This window comes from Oryctolagus cuniculus, chromosome 6 (genome assembly GCF_051225735.1).
Source record: "Oryctolagus cuniculus isolate XC-2025 breed Fujian yellow rabbit chromosome 6, ASM5122573v1, whole genome shotgun sequence".
Lineage (NCBI taxonomy): Eukaryota > Metazoa > Chordata > Mammalia > Lagomorpha > Leporidae > Oryctolagus > Oryctolagus cuniculus.
The window spans coordinates 117032075-117054828 of NC_142872.1; the positions used below are offsets into that span (position 1 = coordinate 117032075).

At 43.0% G+C, this 22754-nt stretch overlaps 1 protein-coding gene across 1 annotated transcript in view; it reads right to left on the bottom strand.

Moving 5' to 3' along the window:
* PIP4P2 (phosphatidylinositol-4,5-bisphosphate 4-phosphatase 2) overlaps positions 1 to 13642 on the bottom strand; it is a 71060-nt gene extending 57418 nt beyond the window's left edge. Inside the window, exon 1 of the mRNA XM_002710684.6 lies at positions 13241 to 13642. Within this exon, the coding sequence (XP_002710730.1) occupies positions 13241 to 13346 (106 nt within the window). The 5' untranslated portion in view covers positions 13347 to 13642. The remainder of the gene's footprint in view (positions 1 to 13240) is intronic.
* Between the last annotated feature and the right edge of the window lie 9112 nt (positions 13643 to 22754).

Here is a 22754-nt window from a genome sequence, read left to right on the forward strand (position 1 = left end):
CTTATCCTGGTCTCCCATGGGGTGCAGGGCCCATGCCCTTGGGCCATCCTCCACTGCCTTCCCAGGCCACAGCAGAGAGCTGGCCTGCAAGAGGGGCAACCGGGACAGAATCCACCGGACTAGAACCCGGTGTGCCGGCGCCGCTAGGTGGAGGATTAGCATATTGAGCCGCGGCGCCGGCCAAGAGTTGTCTCATTTCTTCTCCTGCTGCATAGTGTTTCATTCTGCAGATATGTCATGGCTTATTGTGGTAGTTTCACAACACAGCTACAAATTCTTTGGCATGCCTCCCATCAAAAGGTAAAGTCTGCATTCCATCACCTTGAATCCAAGTGGTTTATAAGAGCTCTAGGCCGGTGCCGTGGCTCACTAGGTTAATCCTCTGCTTGCAGCTCTGGTAACCTGGGTTCTAGTCCAGGTTGGGGCGCCGGATTCTGTCCCGGTTGCTCCTCTTCCTGTCCAGCTCTCTGCCATGGCCCGGGAGTGCAGTGGAGGATGGCCCAAGTCCTTGGGCCCTGCACCCGTGTGGGAAACCAGGAGGAAGCACCTGGCTCCTGGCTTCGGGCCAGCGCACCACCAGCCGTAGCGGCCATCTGGGGAGTGACCCAAGGGAAGGAAGAGCTTTCTCTCTCTCTCACTGTCTAACTCTGCCTGTCAAAAAAAAAAAAAAAAAAAAAAAAAAAAAAAAAAAAAAAAAAGCTTTGACCAATAGAAAATGGCAGAAGAAACAATATATTTGACTTTTGAGACTGAGTCATAAAAAACATGTTATATTCAAAAATGTCTGAGTTTTAGTAATGACCTATGTACTTATTAGATGCTAGTGGCAAATCCAAACACTATTCTTGTTGAGACTGGCTAAGTATTCCATATTGAAAATCAGAACAGAACTTCTAAATTCTATAAATTTGGAAAACGCTTTTTGTCACAAAATTTATATAGCTGGCACATGACGTAGCAGGTAAAGCCTCCACCTGCAGTGCCAGCATTCCAAATGGGCACTGGTTTGAGTCCCAGCTGCTCCACTTCCGATCCAGCTCTCTGCTATGTCCTGGGAAAGCATGGAAGATGGCCAAGTCCTTGAGCCCCTGTACCTGCATGGGAGACCCAGAAGCAGCTCCCAGCTCTTGGCTTTAGATAGGTGCAGCTCCGGCCATTGTGGCCATCTGGGGAGTGAACCAGCAGATGGAAGACCTCTTCCTCTCTCTCTACCTCTGTCTCTCTGTAACTCTATCTTTCAAATAAAATAAATAAATCTTTAAAAAATTATATCTCAGTAGAAATATAGGCTTATTTGAAAAATGTCTAATAATCTAGATTTTTTTAAATTTATTGGAAAGGCAGAGAAACACAGACAGAGATCTCCCACCCATTGATTAATTCCACAAATGCCCACAATGCCAGCACTGGGTGAAGCTGAAGCCAGGAGCCAGGAACTTAACCCAGATCTCCCATATGGGTTGCAGGGACCAAACAACTTGAGGTATCACTTGTTGCCTCCCAGGTTGCACATTAATATGAAGCTTGAATAGGGAAGGGAGCCAAATAAACCCAGACACCAGATATGAGATCAACAAGTATTCTCACATTCAGTCTACTTGCTATCATTGGTTTTTTTAGATTTATTTATCTACTTATTTATCTAGAAGTCAGAGTGGCAGAGAGAGAGCCAGGCAGATATAGTCTATCTGCTGGTTTATTCCTCAAATGCCCACAATCAAGGTAAGACTAGGCCAAAGCCAGAAGCCTGGAAATCCATTCAAGTCTCTCACACGGGTGACAGGGACCCAGCTACTTGGGCCATCATCCACTGATGGATTGGAAATTGAAAATGGAGCAGCTAGGACTTGAACTGTCATGCACACAGATATGGGTTCCAAGGTCACAAGAGATGGCTTAACCCACTGTGCCACAATGCCAGCCCATACTGGCTCTCATTTCTATAGCCTAGTCCTCTTCTAGATGGTGAGTCTTGCACTTCATCTCTGAAACTATAAAATGTCATCTTGTAACATGCCTTCCCTTAAATTCTCTCTCTGTGGAATTCATACACGCAAACGTCGAACAACGTGGGGCTTTCTTTACACTGTTTTAAGACCCATTTTGTGGATCTACCATGCTTAAATATCCCAGCAAGATTGAAAAGAAAGATTTTTGCCTTTGCCTTTAAATATATATGCTCAGAAGAAAATGCCCTAACAAGTCTTATAGCTCATGCAAATACATTCTATAGAAGAATTAAACATTCCATCCTAGTTTGGCTGCTGATTCATAAAAGAGCTATGTAATGTTCTTTAATGTTCAATACACCATCCTTCCAATTTCTAAAAGGGTCCTGGAAAAAATAGAAACTTAAGCACAAGAGGAATATGGGAAGTAAGAGAGTGACATGGGGTCGGTGCTGTGGCGCAGCGGGTTAATGCCCTGGCCTGAAGTGCCGGCATCCCATATGGGCACCAGTTCTAGTCCTGGCTGCTCCACTTTTGATCTGGCTCTCTGCTATGGCCTGGGAAAGCAGTAGAAGGTGGCCCAGGTGCTTGGGCCCCTGCTCCTGGCTCCTGGCTTCGGATCAGTGCAGCTCCAGTCGTTGCGGCCATCTGGGGAGTGAACCAGAGGATGGAAGACCTCTCTTTCTTTCTCTCTCTCTCTCTCTCTCTCTCTCTCTCTCTGCCTCTCTGTAACTCTGTCTTTCAAATAAATAAAATAAAATAAATCTTTAAAAAAAAGAGAGTGACGTAAGAAGAGACAATAAGCACCAACATTTTTAACACAAGAGATAGCTGTATTCTCTTACATGTATCCAGATTCATCACAAAGAACAAATCTGCCACAAAAGGGCACATAAGACAAGGACACTTCAAAAAGTTTGCAGAAAATGGAATTAAAAGATAACGCACATTTTCCATGAATTGTCTTTAAAGTACCCTCATCAGCTACTCCTTTGACAAACATGGAAAACAGAGGCCCTGAGACACAGAGCAACTAGTCCAAGTTAAACAGGTAGCAACTAATAGAGATAAAAAATAACTCAAGTTGCTGGTCTCCCAGGTCAAACATCTCCTGGCAGATCTTCCCTGAGACTGAAAAGGGATTTAGTTATAAAATACTTGAGAAACTCACCTGAAGTCCAGGGAACACAGTCAGACATACTTTTTCACATATTTTGTATTCTCATAGGAAAAAAAAAAGCAGCCTACTTTACAACAGAAACTGGAGAAAAGGAACAAATCTAAAAAAGCACAAAAGCAACACTAACTCCTTTGCATCCGCACTGCCCTCCCAATAAAAAAAGAGCCACAGAAGCCTTCTCAAAAAAGAGAAAAGAATAAGAAGGTCCTCCCCTCCAGAAGCCAGGAAAGAGATGCCATTCCCAGTTTATTCAATACCTCTTAGTCATTATAAATATGGAACACACAATGGCTGAGCACAAACTGTATCCTGGGTTGTCTGATTTTCCCCAAAATAGAAGACTAGGGTTGCCCTTTGGGTTACCACTTGGATCACTTCCCAGATACTTGCTTATTGCCCTCAAAAAGAGTTATGTACACACATCCTGCAGCTCCTCTTCAACATCTGTAAACATCTGTTTCACATCTGTCTCCATCTGGCAAATACTGCAAAATTTTAAGAGTGCTTTACCCTCAAAGTTCGCCACTGCTGAAGAGAGAGTCTGCATCTTCCTTGGAAATAGACAGGAGGCAAAGAGCACCTTCTCCCCAGAGGGAAATCTGAACATATATCAGTACGCAATTGCTGAATGAGATTTCTCTCCAACTCCAAGGTCTCCTCAGACTCCAGACTTGTACATCCAACTGCCTACTCGAAAGCTCCTCTTGAAAGATGGCAAAAGGCATTTCAAATTCAACATGTCTAAAATAGAATTGATTCCCACTCCCTCTCCCCCTTGCACAGTCAACTCTTCCTTCTGTTTGCCTTTCTCAGATAAAAACACAACCTTTTACCCAGTTGCTTAGGTCAGGTTTGGAGATTTGTGAGTCCTTTCCACTGATTCAACCCATTTTGCAAGTCTTGTTGCTCTATGTTTAAAATATGTGCTGAATACAACCAATTTCAGTGCTTCCATCACCTCTGCCCTGGCTCAGACCACCTTCACCTCTTGCCCATTCCATTCTAACTTCCTCCTGTTTAGTCTCGTCTCTTATTGTCTATTGATTCTTCCATCACAATCCTGGCACCACTATAATCCATTCTCCATATACCTACCAGGATTCTCTCCTTGAAAAGTGAAGCATTTCATCACTCTCCTTTACGGAAAACCATGCTTCTCATATCCTCAGAACACAAAGTTGTCTCCTGATGGTGGCCTACAAAGCTGTCCCAGTCTTTGCTAGTCTACTCCTCTGATCTCTGCTACCTCACCACCTCTACATCACAGTGCTCTAACCCACTGTCCTCCTTATTTTTAAAACTAAAAGTGTTACACTTGCTAGGAGCTGGCCAGAAACACTTATCCCCTAAATCTTGCAAATAATTGATTCCAACTCATTTTTCAGGTCTCTGAGCAGTCAACTCTGTTGTCTTTCCTGAACACACTTCTGAAACATTCCCCATCCAGGCAGCTACTTTCTATCCCCAAGCACTGCTTTGTTTTCTTCACTCTCTGAATTCGTGATGTTTACTGTATCTATTTCTTACTGGAATATAAGCTCCTCAGTATCTGGAATAGTATGGTAGGCACTCAAATACTTGAAAGGATGAGCGAATGAATGAAGCATTTCTTGACTAATGTTTTAAAGATGCTGGGTAGAACAAAAAGGAAATGTAGGCATTATAAAATAGTACAAAAGGATCCCATAGGCTGATGCTGGCAGAATAATGGAAAAGAATTGTAACAGGAATCGGGCTTGCCCAAATAATGGAAAGGCAAACAGATATACTTCACCAACTTTTGGGCTCATAAGGATATGGGCTTAGTGAAGCAGATTTTGATTCAAGAACATTTGGAAACTTTCCTTAAACAGAGCACTAACACAGAACAAAATTAAGTTCATTATATACAGCAGGTGCATACCCTACAAGGGCCTGGCAGGAGCTTCAGGAAACTACTCTCAATCACGTTACATCTTTCTTGCTCATTGTGACAACCTGGCTTCCATTACTTTCAGAATCCTTGGCAAATAGAGAATTTAATCTAACCTTACAATGGGTTGTGTGTGTGGTATGGTTCTGTGGGTCTGCATTATCTCTTCTAGTCACTGTTAAATTCTGCAAGGATGCAAGGAAATTCAAAAATAAAAGATCACCAAAATATAATCAAGGACTTGAGGTTAGTAAATGACTAGTCTAATGTACAAGAACAGACTCCTAAAAAACTGAGATCTTACCCCCAATTTAGACTAAGGCACTATCTCTAGCCTGATTTCTACAGGTGTGGACCATGAAAAGGTCACTAAAATTCCATCTACGTACTGCAGGATTTTTAAGAATGTAGAAGAGTGCATTTTAAATAACATGTCACAAACTAGGAATCAATTTATTTTATGTTTCTAGTTACTGAAAACATTACCTCAAACAATTTCAAATTCATACTTTTACAAAAGTGAAAGGAATAATGCCTTCTAAAGAACAAACGTACTTCCTAAAGACCTAAATGTATTTCAATGTAAAGGAATATTAATCTCTTCATTGAAGTTAAACTGATTCAAGGTATTTTGCAATTAAAATAAGGTATATTAGACTCTTACATTAGATGAAATGAGTAATTCTGCAATTTCTTAAAAAGGACTTGAATATAAACATATTTAAGTGACTCTCATCAAAGTCACTAATGGTCTGCACGACACTAAGTTCAAAAGACATTTTTGGTCCTTATCTGCTTTGTTCCTTTTGTAGCTTTTGGCATATTTGATAACTACTTTTTTCTTTTTTTTTAACATTTTATTTATTTTATTTGAGAGTTGAGTTACAGACAGAAAGAAAGACAGAGAGAAAGGTCTTCCGTCCGTTGGTTCACTCCCCAAATGGCTGCAATGGCCAGAACTACGCCAATCCGAAGCCAGGAGCCAGGTGCTTCTTCCGGTCTCCCACATGGGTGCAGGGGCCCAGGGACTTGGGCCATCTTCTACTGCTTTCCCAGGCCATAGCAGAGAGCTGGATGGGAAGAGGAGCAGCCGGGACTAGAACTGGCACCCATTTGGGATGCCAGCGCCGCAGGCAGAGGATTAACCTACAGCCACAGCGCCGGCCCCTTGATAACTACTTTCTTGAAGTATTTTTTCCCCCTTTGATTCTCTGCTATTACTGTCTCCTGGTTTTCATCTTACCTTGCTGGCAGTGAAGTACATCTTTATCTACCTACTCATTAAATACAGGAGCTTTTCAAAACTGTCCAGGCTCTCTCCTCTTCTTACTCTACTCTTTCTCCCTGTGTGGTATCATATAGAGTGTCCCAGACATTTTTCACATACTGGTACACACGGAAAAATTACAATATTTGTATGGCTACTCAGAGCTGGAGGTCACTGGCCAGAAAGCTTTAATCAGTACTTCAGCACATGTAAGCTTCAGCATGCCACATCCGGTGATACTTGGGGGGCCATGGGAAACTCTGAATCAACATTCATATATTTAACTCTCACCAACATATAAATAATGCACAATTTTATATTTTAGCCCAGGCCTCATTTCTTAGCACTACAATTGTAGATCCCATTGCCACTTGCCTTCTTGGATATTTGAAATCTGAGATATATCATATCTAAAACTAAGCTCATTATCTGTATTCACCAAACTTGGTCCTCTTTTGGTCTTCTCCTAGTACAGGCAATCACACCACTGAGGTGTATAAGCCAGAATTCTAGGGGGTAACCTTGATACCTCCCTCTCACTTTCACATGCAATCCATCATCAAGCTCTGTCCAAGCCATCTCCTAACATCATCCCTTGTCTCTCCATCTCTATCACATCTCTTTTTTTTCATTTAAGGCATACAAACTTCACACATTTCATATATACAGATTTAGGAACATAGTGATTCTTTCCACCCTATCACCATCTGAGCTCAAGCTATTACTGCAATTCACTGAATTTACCTGAATTATTAAAACAGCCAAACAAGTGGCCTATTCTAGTCTACCTTTCAATTCATTCTTCAATCTATAGAGCAATTTTTAACAATGGCAATAATAAAGTGAATCCAGTCATCCTCTTTCCCCTTGTTTAAGGCACCATTCCTTAACATGAACAACAATAAGGTAGACTGACTGATATGCATTGCTGGTTATCTTTTGCTACAGAACAAATCACTCAGATCCTTAGTAGCTTAACACAGCAGTTTTATATCTATGCACATGATTCTATAGGTTATTCAGCCTCACTTAGATGCCTTTCATCTACAGTCTACTATGCATTTGTAGTAAGAATCTGGGTAGGGCTGGAGCCATCTGAAGGCTCAGCTGAGATGGGTATCCAAGATGGCAACCTCACTCCCAGGGCTGAGGGCTGGACAACATCCATGAAGCCTCTCCCAGTGGCTCATTCAGAATTCCTCAAAGCATGGCAGTCTCAGGGTATCCACTTCTCATGACTAGTTACTCTTCCCAGAGTGCACTTTACAAGACACCAATGCAAAAATTTTAAAATGTCTTCTGACCTAGGCTGTGAAGTCATTCAGTGCATCTTCTACCTTTTTCTAGGGGTCAAAATCAAGTCCTGGGGCAGCCCAAATTCATGAGGAGGATCTACAAAAGGACATGAATATTAGAAGACAGAATTCTTTAGAGGGGGAAGAGAGTCTGTGGATAATATCACCTACACATACCCCTCAATCCATCTTGCAGCACTTCCCCCACGGCTGCATCCACTTTAGCCACATTGGCCTTCCCTCAGTTGCTTGTATGTATCAAACTCCATCCTTCAAAGAGCTTTGCCCACACTGTCTAGAATGTTCTTCCAGTTTCCCTTTTGCCAAATTAACCTTCAGATCACAATCAATCCTGAGGAAAACCTTCTCTGATTCCTTTAATCTGGTTAAATCTTAATATATACTCTTTGATTTTTTTTTTTAATTTTTGACAGGCAGAGTGGACAGTGAAAGGGAGAGACAGAGAAAAAAGTCTTCCTTTTTCCATTGGTTCACCCTCCAATGGCCACTGTGGCCAGCACGATGGGGCCAGCACACCGCGCTGATGCGAAGCCAGGAGCCAGGTACCTCTCCTCATATCCCATGCGGGTGCAGGGCCCAAGGACCTGGGCCATCCTCCACTGCACTCCCGGGCCACAGTAGAGAGCTGGACAGGAAGAGGAGCAACCGGGACAGAATCCGGCGTCCCGACTGGGACTAGAACCCGGTGTGCCAGCACCGCAGGCGGAGGATTAGCCTATTGAGCCACGGTGCCAGCAATATATACTCTTAAGGCTCCTGGATCCATATCCAGCCCCATTTCATTCCCATTGCATTGTGTATTTGCTGTGTGATTATGTCATTCACATTTCAATACCTCCACTACACTGGAAGGGGAGTCATTTCTGTTTTACTCTACTACCTCAGAACTTGTCCTGTACCCAGATATTGGCTTACTGAATGAACAAAACAAATAAACCAAGTAAATCAAACTGCCCATTTAACAAATTATTTTCCCTTTATGAATTACAGTGACATATAAAATACATTCCGATATTCAATACTGTGCATAGATAATTAGATAACCTCAAATATAAACCATTTTTCACAGAGATCTTAGAAATTTAAAGATAATTTTTGCCATATCCTACCAAAAAAGCAGCCCATATAAAGGAATCTATGAACACATCCAAACTGTGTATGTTCAGTGGGGTATCTACCATACTCCTTTCAAATGGGCCTAAAAATCTTTGACTTTAATTTCTCTGCCTTAAAAAAAGCTACCAAGAATACCAAATGGGGCACTTCAATCAGGAAAATAATTTCCCTACTCTGCAAGAATCCAGTTCTGACAGTAGAGAACACTAGAAGCATTCCATTGGAAACTCGGGTAGATTGTTACACAGACCACACATGATTCTTCCTGTGCTAAAACCCAATGCGCAATACTGACCGCTCCAGGCTACACTATTAATAACCTGCCTAGCAATAAACCTTCCACCAAGTTTCAAACTGAAATGGAATATTTCATCTTGGGTATGAGAATATTCCTGTTCTTTAGAAGGTGACTCAAAAAGCAAATGGTCATGCTGGAGAAAATATTCACTTGCTGTATCTCTTGACTTCTTGTTCTTTAGATAAAGTTTTGAGTAATTACAGTCAGCCTCTGAATTCATGGATTCTGCATCTGGCAGATTCAACCACCTGCAGATAGGAAATATGCTTTTTAAAAAATTGCATCTGTATGGGGCTGGCACCATGGCACACTGGGTTAATCCTCCACCTGCGGCGCTGGCATCCCATACAGGCGCCGGTTCTAGTCCCAGCTGCCCCTCTTCCAGTCCAGCTCTCTGCTATAGCCTGGGATAGCAGCAGAGGATGGCCCAAGTGCTTGGGCCCCTGCACCCGGCTTCTGGCTTCGGATTGGCGCGGCTCTGGCTATTGCAGCTGTTGTGGCCATTTGGGGAGTGAACTAACGGAAGGAGGACCTTTCTCTCTGTCTCTGTAACTCTACCTGTCAAATAAATAAATAAAATCTTTAAAAAAAATTGCAGCTGTAGTGAACATGCACAGACTTTTGTCTTGTAATTACTCCCTAAACAAAATAGGAAAACAACCATTCACAAACTATTTACATAGTATTAGGTATTATAAGTAATGCAGGGATGGATGATTTAAAGCATATGGGAGCATATGATAGAAGATATGTGCAACTCCTGCCTCAGAATCAAGCCTTGGGACATTCGGATCTGGCTAAAAGGTCCATGAGAGTCTCACAGGCATGGAAAGCCATGACACGGTGGCAAAAAACAATCTAAATGAAAGATCCTGGTGGACAAGACCCCAGCAGAAGGAACAGGCCATCAAGGAGAGGCGCCTCTCTCTGAAGGGAGGAAGGAACCTCCACTGTGATAGGGCCTTGACTAAATAAGTTCAGAGTCGGTGAACTCAAGGGGCTTCCATAGCCTAGATAGCTCATAGCAAGAGTCTCAGGTGATTGCTGACGTCATAAATAAGAGTGCCAATTGTTAATCAACAATGGGAGTCACTGGGTACATTCTCCCCATGTAGGATCTCTGTCCTTAATGTGTTTTACTTTGAAACTTAAAAACAACACTACTAGTCGAACAATACCCTATACCTTGTGCGGTTGTGTGAGTGCAGCCTGTTGAAATCCTTGCTTAGTATATACTAAGTTGATCTTCAGTATATGAAGGTAATTGAAAATGAAACTCGATGAAGGGCAGGATGGGAGAGGGAGTGGGAGAGGGGAGGGCCACAGGAGGGAGGGAGGTTTGGGGGTGGGGAGCCACAACAATACACAGTTGCATTTTGTAAATTCACATTTATTAAATAAAAAAAACTATATAACAAACAAAAAAAAGAAAAAAGAACTTAATACTTTACCCTTTTAGTATTTTTTATGTTCTACTTAAAACAATTGGTTGAACTCTGTAATTAATACACAATTACTCTTAGGTGTTTAATTAATGCTATAACTAGTACTCAAATAGTATTTTACACTTTGTGTTTCTGTGTGGGTGTAAACTGTGGAAATCTTTACTTAATATATGCTAAATTGATCTTCTGTATATAAAGATAATTGAAAATTAATCGATATGAATGGAAGGGGAGAGGGAGTGGGAGAGGGGAGTGTTGTGGGTGGGAGGGAAGTTATGGGGGGGGGGGAAGCTATTGTAATCCATAAGCTGTACTTTGGAAATTTATGTTCATTAAATAAAATAAAATAAAAAAAGAAGATATGTGCAAATATTACATCATTTTTATATAAGAGACTTGATCATACATGGATTTGGGTATCCATACAGCATCCAGGAATAAATCTCCCATGAAAACCAAGAGTAGACTGTATAAATTATGTATTATGTATAAACTAAAGTTCATTATCAGAAATTACATTCTATTTCTGGTCTTTTGAATGCCAACCATCAACTCTGTACACAAACTACTAAAAATATCTGGTCTAATGACAGAATTTTTCTTACTATCTGTAGTAATTCGGTCATGTGCTTACCAATTCCTTCTCCCCACTGCAATGTAGGCTCCAAGACAGCATGGATTCAGTGGGATCTGTTCGCCTGAAGCATTACCTGGCACCTTGTGCTGCCCAATCAATTACTGAGGAAATAAATAGTGGTACTCTTCTAGAATTAGATCCTGCTAATATGATATTTATGAAGATGCTTATTTGTTATTTATCAAGAAAAGATATTCTGTCAGAATGTAAACAAAGTGGCTTGACTTCTCATTTATGCTTCTTGTTTTATAGGTATTAGTGTTTGTAATGATCTAATATCCTGTCTCATTCACCAGTTAAAACAAAAACTTATTCTAGCAAAAGGAAGAAGCTGTTTGCTAAATCACTGATTTCTCTGGTTGCTATGAGTTTTCCAGAAATGAAATGACTTTTTTCTCAGCAGCTGAACAGAACTTGAATTCACTGTGTGTGCAGGAGCCCAATGAGATTAGACAAGTATATGGCAAACAGCAAGGAAGTCCACAAATAGGCCCATGAATATTAGCATTTTGTGGAAATAAGTTAGCCACCAGTTGATTAAAAATTTACAAAGAGAATCCAAAAGAGAGGGTATGAAAATAGGTTATAGAATGATTACTTAAATCCAAACTTTGTCTCTTAGTAAGTTGTCTTAAAGGGCTGAATTGATGAAGTCAAAACATTCCTTAATGAGTGTTTCAGCTTAGTCGATATCACACAGTTTAGGTGACAGTAAAATATTAATATCAAATCAACCCATTAAAGAAACCCCCACCACTTGGGTGGCCTGTGATGTAAATTTAATTAATGCTGATCAGCAAGCATTACTGATGGGCTAGTGTGGCTAAGTCCCTGCTCCATTTTGCACCTTAGTCCTCAAGTCATCAATAGCACTGGATTATTCTCAGCTATATCTCTTTTTCCTTGTTCTGCTCCTTGTTAAGTGTGGATTAAGTAGATTTTCAAGTTTTGAAGTGTTAAATGGAAATTTCAAACACTGAACAAGTTCAACCTGCTCTACAGCTACTCCAATTCCAGATTGGAACTTAGAAAAAGTTGTGCTATGAGAAGCACGACTTGCCCACATTTTCAAAAGTATTAATTCTTGTCCCCTTGGTTTTTTTAAGTACACTCTCATTTAGTCCCCAAAAAAGAGATGCACTTAAGTTACATTTGCCAGTGCCATATTTGGCCAATCTTTTCACTCCCCTAAGTGGTTTCTTAAAGTCTCACCTTTCATTTTTTATAACTCCTGACTCCACCTTATTGCTGCTATAGTAATCAACAGAAAGGCTTAAAAGATAGATCTTCAAATAAATTGGATAGTTCATAAAAAGAATCTCCCCTTTCCTGCTCTAGATCCTATTGTCATCAAATATTTTTGATTCTATCTTAAGAAAAGCAAACAGAAATACATGCACCTTTAACTACAGTTACTCGTTTAGAAATTAATTTCAATCTCAACCAAAATTCTCCTTAAAAACACACCCCCATCTTCCCTTCTATCAGAAGTAAGATTCTTCTCCCTCATTCACAACTAAAGCTAACACCATTGCTTTCAAGTAGGAGTGTTACGGACCGGCAGGGATTTCAAGTACATGACGACTATTGATTAACTCTACCCATTTTGGTAAGGCAATTTCCTTATTGAACAGAGCATTGGTGGGTGAATACTAAGAGATGCACATTTTTCAAGCTCAAGTCCTTTCAAGGACAGAAGCCAAGGTGAGCCATCCTCTCTCCTTTCTTAGCCATGCAAAAGGATTTGTGAATGACTGTGAAAGGTTTGCACCACCTCCCAGCCGCACTTAGGGGCGGCTCTGAAAACAGCAACGCGCAACACACAACGCACAGCTTGGGAAATTCCTGTCATATCCTGTACCCCAGGGTAAGAAGTGGTGAAATACACACACACACACACACACACACACACACACACACGCTCCACCACCACCACCACCAGAAGAACAGCCCTGCGGAGAAGCTGTCAGGGAAGCAGGCATTGATCGGGAAGGCACAAGTCAGCATCCTTCTCCCCCAGCCCGAGAGAGAGGCTGGCCTCCTTCTCTAAGCTAAACGCCCAAGTCGTTCTAGGTTCTTCCTTGCAAAGGAGAATGGTCTACGGTCTACGCTGGCCTTACCTCTGGGACTGCTCTCTTGCAAGTACGGTGGGGCCGTGGGAGTGACATTCCCCGAATGGGATGCTGACAGCAGCGGCGAGCGTTCGTCCACCCCGTCAGCAGCCATGACTGCAGCAGCGGCGGGCCGGGGAGAGGCTGAGCCGGGTTGCGGTGGAGGTGGAGGTGGAGGTGGAGGTGGCGGCTGGTGCTGCTGCCGCGGCGGCCGCTGCTGCCGCCTCCGGGAGGGCCCGGGATGTGTCACAAGGCAGGAGGCGGGGGAGGGGAGGGTGCGAGCCCGGGAGGCGGGGGAAGGGAAGCACGCCCCGCGGCAAGGCTGGGGGAGGGGAGGGCAGGGGAGAGAAAGAAAGCGCCCTGGAGACGGGAGGGGGCAGAAGTGGAGGAGCCAGAGCCCAGCCCGTCTGAGAAAAAGGAGCGCTGGAGGAGAGGTTGAGCAATGCGAGGGAGGGGAAGGGGTCAAGTGATCCAGCGAAGGGCGGGGTGAATGGGATGGAGGGGTAACTCCTTTTGTGTGTGTGTGTGTGTGTGTGTGTGTGTGTTCCTTAAAGAAAAGAAACGCATAAAGAGCCTCCAGAAAGGGCCAAGAGAAAGGCCTCTGAGTTGATTCCAAGGCAGGAGCCAGGACTCCTGGCTATCAAACTCTGCAGCTCTGATAGGCAGAAAGCTCATTCCTAGGGATGTCAAGTCTTCCTTGACAGGTTCTACTTTTGTAATGAAATCGCTTTGCAACGTCTGTTGTCTAAGAGGAAGAAATTTTGGCCTCAGCGTTGGCTTTCCCTACTGTTCCATATTCTTACCAATGTTGAGTGTTGGCATTATTGTCTGCCCTCTAGTAGCATGGTATTGAAACTACGCATCCTGTGCTGGCTGTTACAAGTGCTGTTTTACAAAGTTGGTTTCAGTTTTAGTGTTTTTCTGTTATTCCATATTGTCCCTGATATGTTTACAATAATCATGTTTATTAATGATGTAAGACAATTAAAAACAATTTTCTTGAGATGTTTAAAAATTATCTTTCACAGGCAAAATATTAAAAAAATCTATCAGAGTTCTTGCATTGTTTCCTGTGTTTATATTTATTTATTTGTCTTTACTTGTTTGGTTGCTGTACCATATTATAATAATACGGTTTACACGAATACAAAAACAAATCAAAGTTTTTAATACACCCAAATAAAAATGCAATAGGAAAATAATCATGGGCTAAAGTGATAATTTTCCCACAACAACTCTTTAAGTCATTCAAGAAACCTTTACTATTGTATGTATACTGTGTAGGTGCCATCGCAGTCCTGAGAGATGCCTGAGAGAGAACACAGTCAAAAGCAAACCAAAAACGAGTCAGGCAGTCCCTACAGTAGACTTCAAAGCAGACTTCATTCATTTGAAACTACTCTCACTAACATTAAGAAGAGTTCTCTGAAGACAGCCTTTCTTCCAGAAAATCCATTTAGGCATCAGCTGGAAATCCCAAGGGAAAATCAAAGAATGGCATTTTCTATTATTTAGCATCTTCTGTGGGTTAGTGACATCAAGGCTGAATATAAAGGTCCCCTTTATAATGTAACCCAGGGGCATGTGTATGTCTCCAGGAACCTAGCAACAAAAGGATCAAGATGTAGCACTTCCTGCAAAAGGGACTAGAATTTGTGAAGTGAATAGCAGTGTTTCCCAGTTGCTGTCTGGAGGCCATTCTGTTAAGGGAAATAAGAGGAATAAACAGAATTTTATTGTTATAGGGTCCCGTCCATTTTAATACTATATTTGCTTTTCTGTTCAACACATACTCTACTCCAAACTGAATTTATGAGGTCACAAACCATACCTATCTTATTCATGACTGTATCTCCAATATCTAGCATAATGCCTGGGATGTTTAGTAAGCACTCAATATTGTTTTCAAATAAAAGAATGATTGAATAAATCATAGTCAGTCCCAGAATCTTATTAGGACAAAATGTTTGGCACTAAAAAGTTAAGAGCATTTCTTTTGACTTTTTGGTGAAGATGACAGTATTGACACTCCACTAACCAATTTTGTTGTTGTTGTTCCAGTCTATCTCTGCTACTAAGGTTTCTTTTTGGCTCGGATAATGATCAGTATAAAGGTTTTGGGGTTTTTGGGTTTTTTTTTATACTTCTTTATATGTCTTTTCTATTCATTGCAGAACTCATTAAAGCTAATGACAATTATTCTTACACTACAAAAAGTACTCCATTATACAAAAAAAAAAAACTGTATTATCTAAGTATCACTTCATTCTAGTTTAAAGATAATATCATGATTTATGGTTACTCAATCAACATTAAATAATATTGACCCAAGTTATTTTGATGACCATAATGCTTTGCCATCTCTCTTTTATTGGAATAAAAGTTTCCATATAAACAGGTAATATATGAAATGTCATGTGGTCAAGCAGCTGTTTCAGTTATCTACCACTGAGGAACAAACCATACAAAAGCCCAGTGGCTAAAAGTAACACGACTGCTTGTTTTTCATGATTCTGTACAGGTTGACCAGGTAATTACTCTCTTCAGATTTGTCTGTGTTTACTCAGGCAGCAGGATTCTGCGGGGGGGCTGAGCTCAGCTGGGACATCTGGGGCGGCTGGTCTGTGTATCTCCCTTGAGTCGTCTTTTCAGGCTTCTTCACATGCTTAGTCTAAGCAGTGTTCTAAGAGGGATAAGGGGGTAGCCAGGGGTTTCCTTAAGATCTAGACTCTGATTCTTTAACAATCTCACATGTATCACATTCTTCCAACCTTGGTAGCCTTCTCCGCCTGTCACCTGCCCAAAACTGGGTATCCAGGGGCCCATTTTCATGGTAAAAGGAAGTTACAAGGCCAGCAGAGAAACAGATTCTACCTCTTCACAGAGGAGCAACAATGTCACATTGCAAAGGGGCCTGTAACACAGGAAGGTATGATTCATGGGAGACCATTATATAACCATCTACCAGCATCTACTCTCTGGTCACGGTTAGTCACATCTCTCTCACAGGCAAACTATACTTACCAACTCCCAACACCCAAAAGTCTCATATTTGAAATTTTGCTATACTTATACTATAGTTCAAATGTCCCCATCAAAAATCATATTGAGGGGCTATCATTGTGGCATAGTGGGTTGAGTCATTGCCTGTGATGCCAGCATCCCATATGAGCACCAGTTCATGTCCTGGCTGCTCCACTTCCAACCCAGCTCCCAGCTAATGGCCTGGGAACAGTAGTGGAAGATGGCCCAAGTGTTTGGGTCCCTGCCAAGCATATGGGAGATCCAGATGAATCTCCTGGGCTCCTGACTTCAGTCTGGCCCAGTGCTGGCTGTTGTGGCCATCTGGGTAGTGAACCAGTGTTGAAAGATTTCTCTCTCTGTCTCTCCTGCTCTCTCTGAATTTCAAAATAAATAAATAAATTTTTTAAAAAATGTTGTGAAGTATTAAGAAATGGGACCAGGTGGTATCTTTAGGAGATCTTTAGGTCATGAGGGGGTTCTGCCTCATGATGGGATTAATCTATTCATAGACTAATAGATTGATGGGTTAATTGGTTATATCCAGTGTGTCTGTTATATAGCCAGTTTTCTGCTTCTTATTTTGCTATGTGATGCTTTGTGCTGTCCTGGGACTTTACAGAGAGTCTTACCAGCAAGAAGACCCTCACTGATATATTTCTTTTGCTTTGAACCTCCCAGCCTTCAGAACCATGAGCCAAATTAAACCTCTCTTTTTTAATATTACCCAGTCCTAGGTATTTTCTTATAGTAACATTAAATGGATTATGATAATCAAATTCAACTTTTTGCGTATCCTGTCACATAAGTCTAATCCAAGTTCAGATCTTTGGGTACAGCAGAATTCTGAAATCCAGTTGGATGTATCACTGGTACCTTTTACCCCAGAAGCAGGAAATGCTCCCTTATACAGTTCTGCTCCCAGTGCTGCTGCATTTGCTCCTCTGGTGTCTACTTGACTCTTAGTCCTGCCCATTGAGTCCATCCTTCTCCACAAGTAATGCCTGTGTTTGCAGCTGAGTAGCTATCTTAGCCTGCCTCCTGCCCAGAGAAAGTTGAGATTCCAAAGGCTTCTTTTTGATTTGTCTTGATCACTTTTAATTCACACTGATATAACATCCTTAATAACTTGTGTGTGCTTAGCCAATCTGAGTGAAGTTAATATCATGCCCCAAAAGCCACAAGCACGATTCTTTTTGAGACAGGTTCCTGTATATGGTGGGCCACATTTGAGGCCCTTCAGATTCTTAGAATCCCCTTGTTCTCTTCAAGGAGGTATCCAAGTCACTGTCCTGAATCGGGCAGAGGTTAAGGAGGGCTTTTACAGTCATACCTTTCGTTGGAATTTTATCCTGAGGTCGTTTCTTATATTGAAAATCTACACTAGATGTGTTACCCATCAGTACACAAATTAGCAGGAAACTGGAATTAGTTGGGAGTAGAGCCAGACTTGAACATAGGCACTCCAACGTGGGATACAGGTGTCCCAACAGGTGTCTTAACACCAGTCCTGGTCATTTTTTATGGCATCAATAGAACACATATCCTTTCTCTTAACATACCTCACCAAACACCCAAAGAAACTACTTTTCACTTTTGTAGTCTCCGTGGAGATTATTTTAGTGAAATCAACATGTTGATTAGACATATTTTTTACCTTCTAAGTTACCACAGAAAATTGTTAATTGGTCCATCTCTTCTCTGGAATCCAACAGCAGTTTCCACCCTGATTGTCCAGCTTCATCAGCAGGCTCCTCTTCACCTCTTCAGCACTGCATGCTGCCTGCCTGGCCCTGAATTCGATACATGTGTTTTGGATTTTTTAGAGCAATGCCAATCTCTGTTACATGTATCTATTGCTTTGTACTTTCCATAACTTTTCCTATTGAACTTACTGTTGTTTTGTACTTTTAGTACCTCATTCGGTTTCATTTATCTATTGCTTTGTAAGAATCTACCGTGGTAAAATATAGTGGATTAAAATAACAATGTATTTATTATTTTCCACAGTGATAAGGGCTGACCAGATAGTTTTCCACCAGATCTGGCCTGCACCCAGCTAGACAGAGGCGATGAGCTGAAGACTGGGCTAAGCTGAGAAAGCTGACTAGCTAAACCTCTCTCCAAATGCACTTTCATTCCAGGCTTCTTCATTCATGACAGTCTCAGGATAGGATCTTTGTGGGGCAAAGGCAGTTGCTGCAATTCCTCATAAGTCCACGGTTTTGGAACAGGTTCAAGGTTACATCTGTTATATTCTGTTGGTCAGAGCAATATACAATGCCATTTCATATTCAAGTGGATGACGGACAAATTCAGTCTCTTGACAGAAGATATAGCAATGTCACATGCAGAGTAGCATGTGTGCAGAGAGATCTGATTCATTGGGGGCTTTCTATGTATCACAGCTACAAACAATATTTAGTGTAGGAAAATGATAGAGAAAGGCAAGGGAGAGTTCTTCATAGGACACTAGACTTTGGGATGGAGTTTAATTTGAAATTAAATTAAATTAATGGAGTTTAATTTGAAATTAAATTAAATTAAAATCCATCTCAGAGTGTATGTTTCATGACTATCAAGGCAATATAAAATGTATTAATTGTGTTTTTATAAAGTTTATAAGTACTTTATAAGTTCCTCAGTGCTTATCAAAAAGTGACTTCCACTCTGTCTCTCCCCCTCTTCATGGAGGAACGACACTAAGCCCTGCCTAGGCTTCCTATCTGAGTCACGGCACCATTATGTCGCTCCCCCTCTTCGTGGAGGAACAACACAGGACCCTGCGCTGTTCTTTCGTCTGCTCGGCCCTCCCCGGGTTTGCTGCTGGTTCTTCCCGGGTTGGCTACTGTCCCTTCCACCTCCGTGGAAGGGCGGTTCCCCCTGGCCACATTCCCCACTTCCGCGGGGGAGCGGCACACCGCCGGCCGGCTCTCTCCGGGGCTGCACAGGTGTTCCTTCAGATAGATGTTCCTCTTAGATGTTCCTGGTGCATGTTGTCTCTCTCCTCCTTTATAGTCCTCTTCCGCCAATCCCAACTCTGCTATGCATACGCCGAGTACGCTGCTCTCCTCCAATCAGGAGCAGCTCTTGCAGCTTGTCAAGTTGGTGAGAGGCAGCTGGGTAGAAGCTGTACGCTCCTCTCCCAGCGCCACATTGTGGGAGAGCAGATGCATAGAATAAGTCTTAATTCCAGTAACTTAGTCTAGTCCGAGTTGCTCCACACACACTCTTTAATCCTAACTTTTATGTCTTTCTGCTCTGTGGTAGAGGGAGCCTGGGTTTGGAAATCAAGTGGTGATTTTAGCTTAACCTAGTTTAACCTCTACACCTCATTTGCTTAATTATTCTATAAAACAGAGACAACAATATCCTTCCCTCATGGGAGTATTTATGATAATAAAATGAGAAAATTGGTGAACTGTGTCATTAATGCTTGGACCATAGATATGCCATAAATATATATATGCTCTTTTTTCAATCTGCCTTTTAAATTCTGTTTGAAGGAAAACCATGGAATAGGTATCATTAAACTAAGCTGGAAGCACAATGAGTCAGAATATATTTGTATTTACTTTTATTTTTACTTATTTGACAGAAAATGACAGTTTCTCTCCCTCTCTCTCTTGCTCTCTCAAACACACACACACACACACACAAAGTACACCCATCAGCTGGTTTACTCCCTGATTGCCCACAATGACCAGGACGTGCCAGGCCAAAGATGGAAACCAGTAACTCAATCACTGTCTCCCACAATGGTGGTAGGAACCCAAGTATCTGAGCCATCACTGCTGCTTCCCAGGGGTTCTGCATTAGCAGGAAGCAGCAATCAGGAGCCGGAGTTGGGTATTGAACTCAATCACTTCAATGTGCGATGGAGAGTTCTTTTTTTTTTTTTTTTTTTTTTTTTTTTTGACAGGCAGAGTGGACAGTGAGAGAGAGAGACAGAGAGAAAGGTCTTCCTTTGCCGTTGGTTCACCCTCCAATGGCCGCCGCGGCCAGCACGCTGCGGCCGGCGCACCGCACTGATCCGATGGCAGGAGCCAGGAGCCAGGTGCTTTTCCTGGTCTCCCATGGGGTGCAGGGCCCAAGCACCTGGGCCATCCTCCACTGCACTCCTTGGCCACAGCAGAGGGCTGGCGTGGAAGAGGGGCAACCGGGACAGAATCCGGCGCCCCGACCGGGACTAGAACCCGGTGTGCCGGCGCCGCTAGGCGGAGGATTAGCCTATTGAGCCGCGGCGCCGGCCGGAGAGTTCTTAACATCTACGTTAAATGCCTGCCCCAAGTATTTATAATTTTGACTGATTAATTAATTTTCATTTACCTTGTATGTCTATGGTAGGATCTCCGTATGCAGTCTGTGTGAGAAGTCCAGGATGTCTTAGCCAGCCTGAGAGGGCTGTATTTAAATAGGTCTTTTGGAAATACCTACTAAGAATCCTAAAGGGACATAGTCAGGTACAAGAAAACAGTGTTTTAGAATAGCGTCTGAATGTTCCTTTATTCAGTTCATACCCTGGAAAGGGAGGAAACTGGTTCTGAGGTTAGGGAAACTTAAAGGATGAGTCTTCTACCAAGCCCAGGGTAAACACCTTTACCTTCAGCTCCGAGGAATTTCATTCACTCCTCCAGTAGGCCGAGTTATAATCTTGACAGAATAAGGCCATGTTCAGGACTTGGAGAGAGAGGGTTGAAGGCTTGTCTGCAGTCACAGAAGAGACCAGGAAAATAGACAGAGAACTAGAGTAAGTCACCATCCAGAGAAGCAACAGAGTAGCCTAGAGGGACAAGCAGGAAGGCTAAGGAACAGGTGTGTAACGGTAGCAATCACAAGGAATCCTGTTTCCCTGTACTACCTTCAAACACTTATGGGAAAGGGCTAGACCACCTAGTTCTCTCCCAATTGAGCAGTTGTTTCCAGAGGGGGCATTATAGGAGTTTTGTTGGCATTAGTGTTGCAGAAAATTTCTTAGAGAGTTTAAGTCCCTGATCTTAACCCAGAGTTCCAACATATGTGTTCTTGCCAAATCTTCAAAGTGTGGGGAGCAGCCCGGACTGGACTGAGTTACTGGAATTAAGACTTATTCTATGCATCTGCTCTCCCACAATATGGCGCTGGGAGAGAAGTAAACAGCTTCTGCACAGCTGCCTCCAGTTCAACCAATAAACTGTAGGACTTGCTCCTGATTGGAGGAGAGCAGCGTACTCGGCGTGTGGGCAGCCGAGTTGGGATTGGCAGAGGAGGACTATAAAGGAGGAGAGAGACGGCATGCACCAGGGAACATCTAAGGGGAACACCTGTGCAGCCCCCAAGAAAGCCAGCCGGCGGTGTGCCGCTCCCCTGCGGAAGTGGGGAATGTGGCCAGGGGGAACTGCCCTTCCACGGAGGTGGAAGGGATAGTAGCCAACCCGGGAAGAACCAGCAGCAAACCCGGGGAGGGCCGAGCAGACGAAAGAACAGCGCAGGGTCCTGTGTCGTTCCTCCACGAAGAGGGGGAGCGACATAATGGTGCCGTGACTCGGATAGGAAACCTAGGACGGATAGGAAACCTAGGACGGATAGGAAACTTAGGAGGGAAGAAACGGGAAGAACTGGGAAAATACCGGAGAGAGAGACTAGCAAACAGCCTAGGGAAAAGCCGGACGAAAAGGGTGCCGGAAGAAGCTATTGAAAGCCTAGGCATAGACTCAGATACGGACTACGGACTACGGGGGGGAAGCTGGGAGAAATCTCTAAGGTCGAAAGCGAAAGTGAAAGCTAGAACAAACAGACTCGGATACGGACTGTGGGGAGAGGCCAGGAGAAATGAGGGAGGAGTATTGTTGGAGGAAAGCTTGGGGAAACATACCGGGTAGAGAAAAATGTTAGGGAAATTGAAGCCGTGGGGGGCAGGCCGAGGCGGAAACGAAAGCCACTTTGGGATTCTCAAGTTAGCCTGGGAATGGGGGGCGAAGAGTTGAAACCAGAAGCGGAGACGTATGAGCTAGGTTGGAATCCGTCAGATTAGCCTGAGGAGCAAAGGACGGGAAGCCAGACCAAAAGGCGCAGAAACGTGAGCTGGGTTGAATTCGCCAGGTTAGCCCGGGGAACTTAGATTGAAGGCTAGTGGCGGAGACGCAGAGAGAGCACGGGGCATGAATAGATAGGGAACGGGGCTGGCGCGAGGCCGTGGTTCAGACGCGAAAGGGCTAGTGAGAGACCGCGGAGTGTGCGCGCAAAGCCGAGCCGCGCAGATGAGAGAGGCGTGGGCTGAAGCGGCTCAGCCGGAAAGCAGCCAAGAAATAGCCTCGGGGCGGGCGCCGGGAGGCCGCGGGGATAAGAGAAACAGAAGTTTAGAAGTAAAAGAGAAATAGGAATGCTGGAAGATAGAAGTAAAATGGGAGAAATAGGAATGCCCGGAGATAGAGAAATAGAGAAATAGAGAGGCCTCCCTACAACACTGCAATGTGAGAGCTTGGATTCGGTCTGCCTGATTAAGTGAGGCGATGAGCACCTG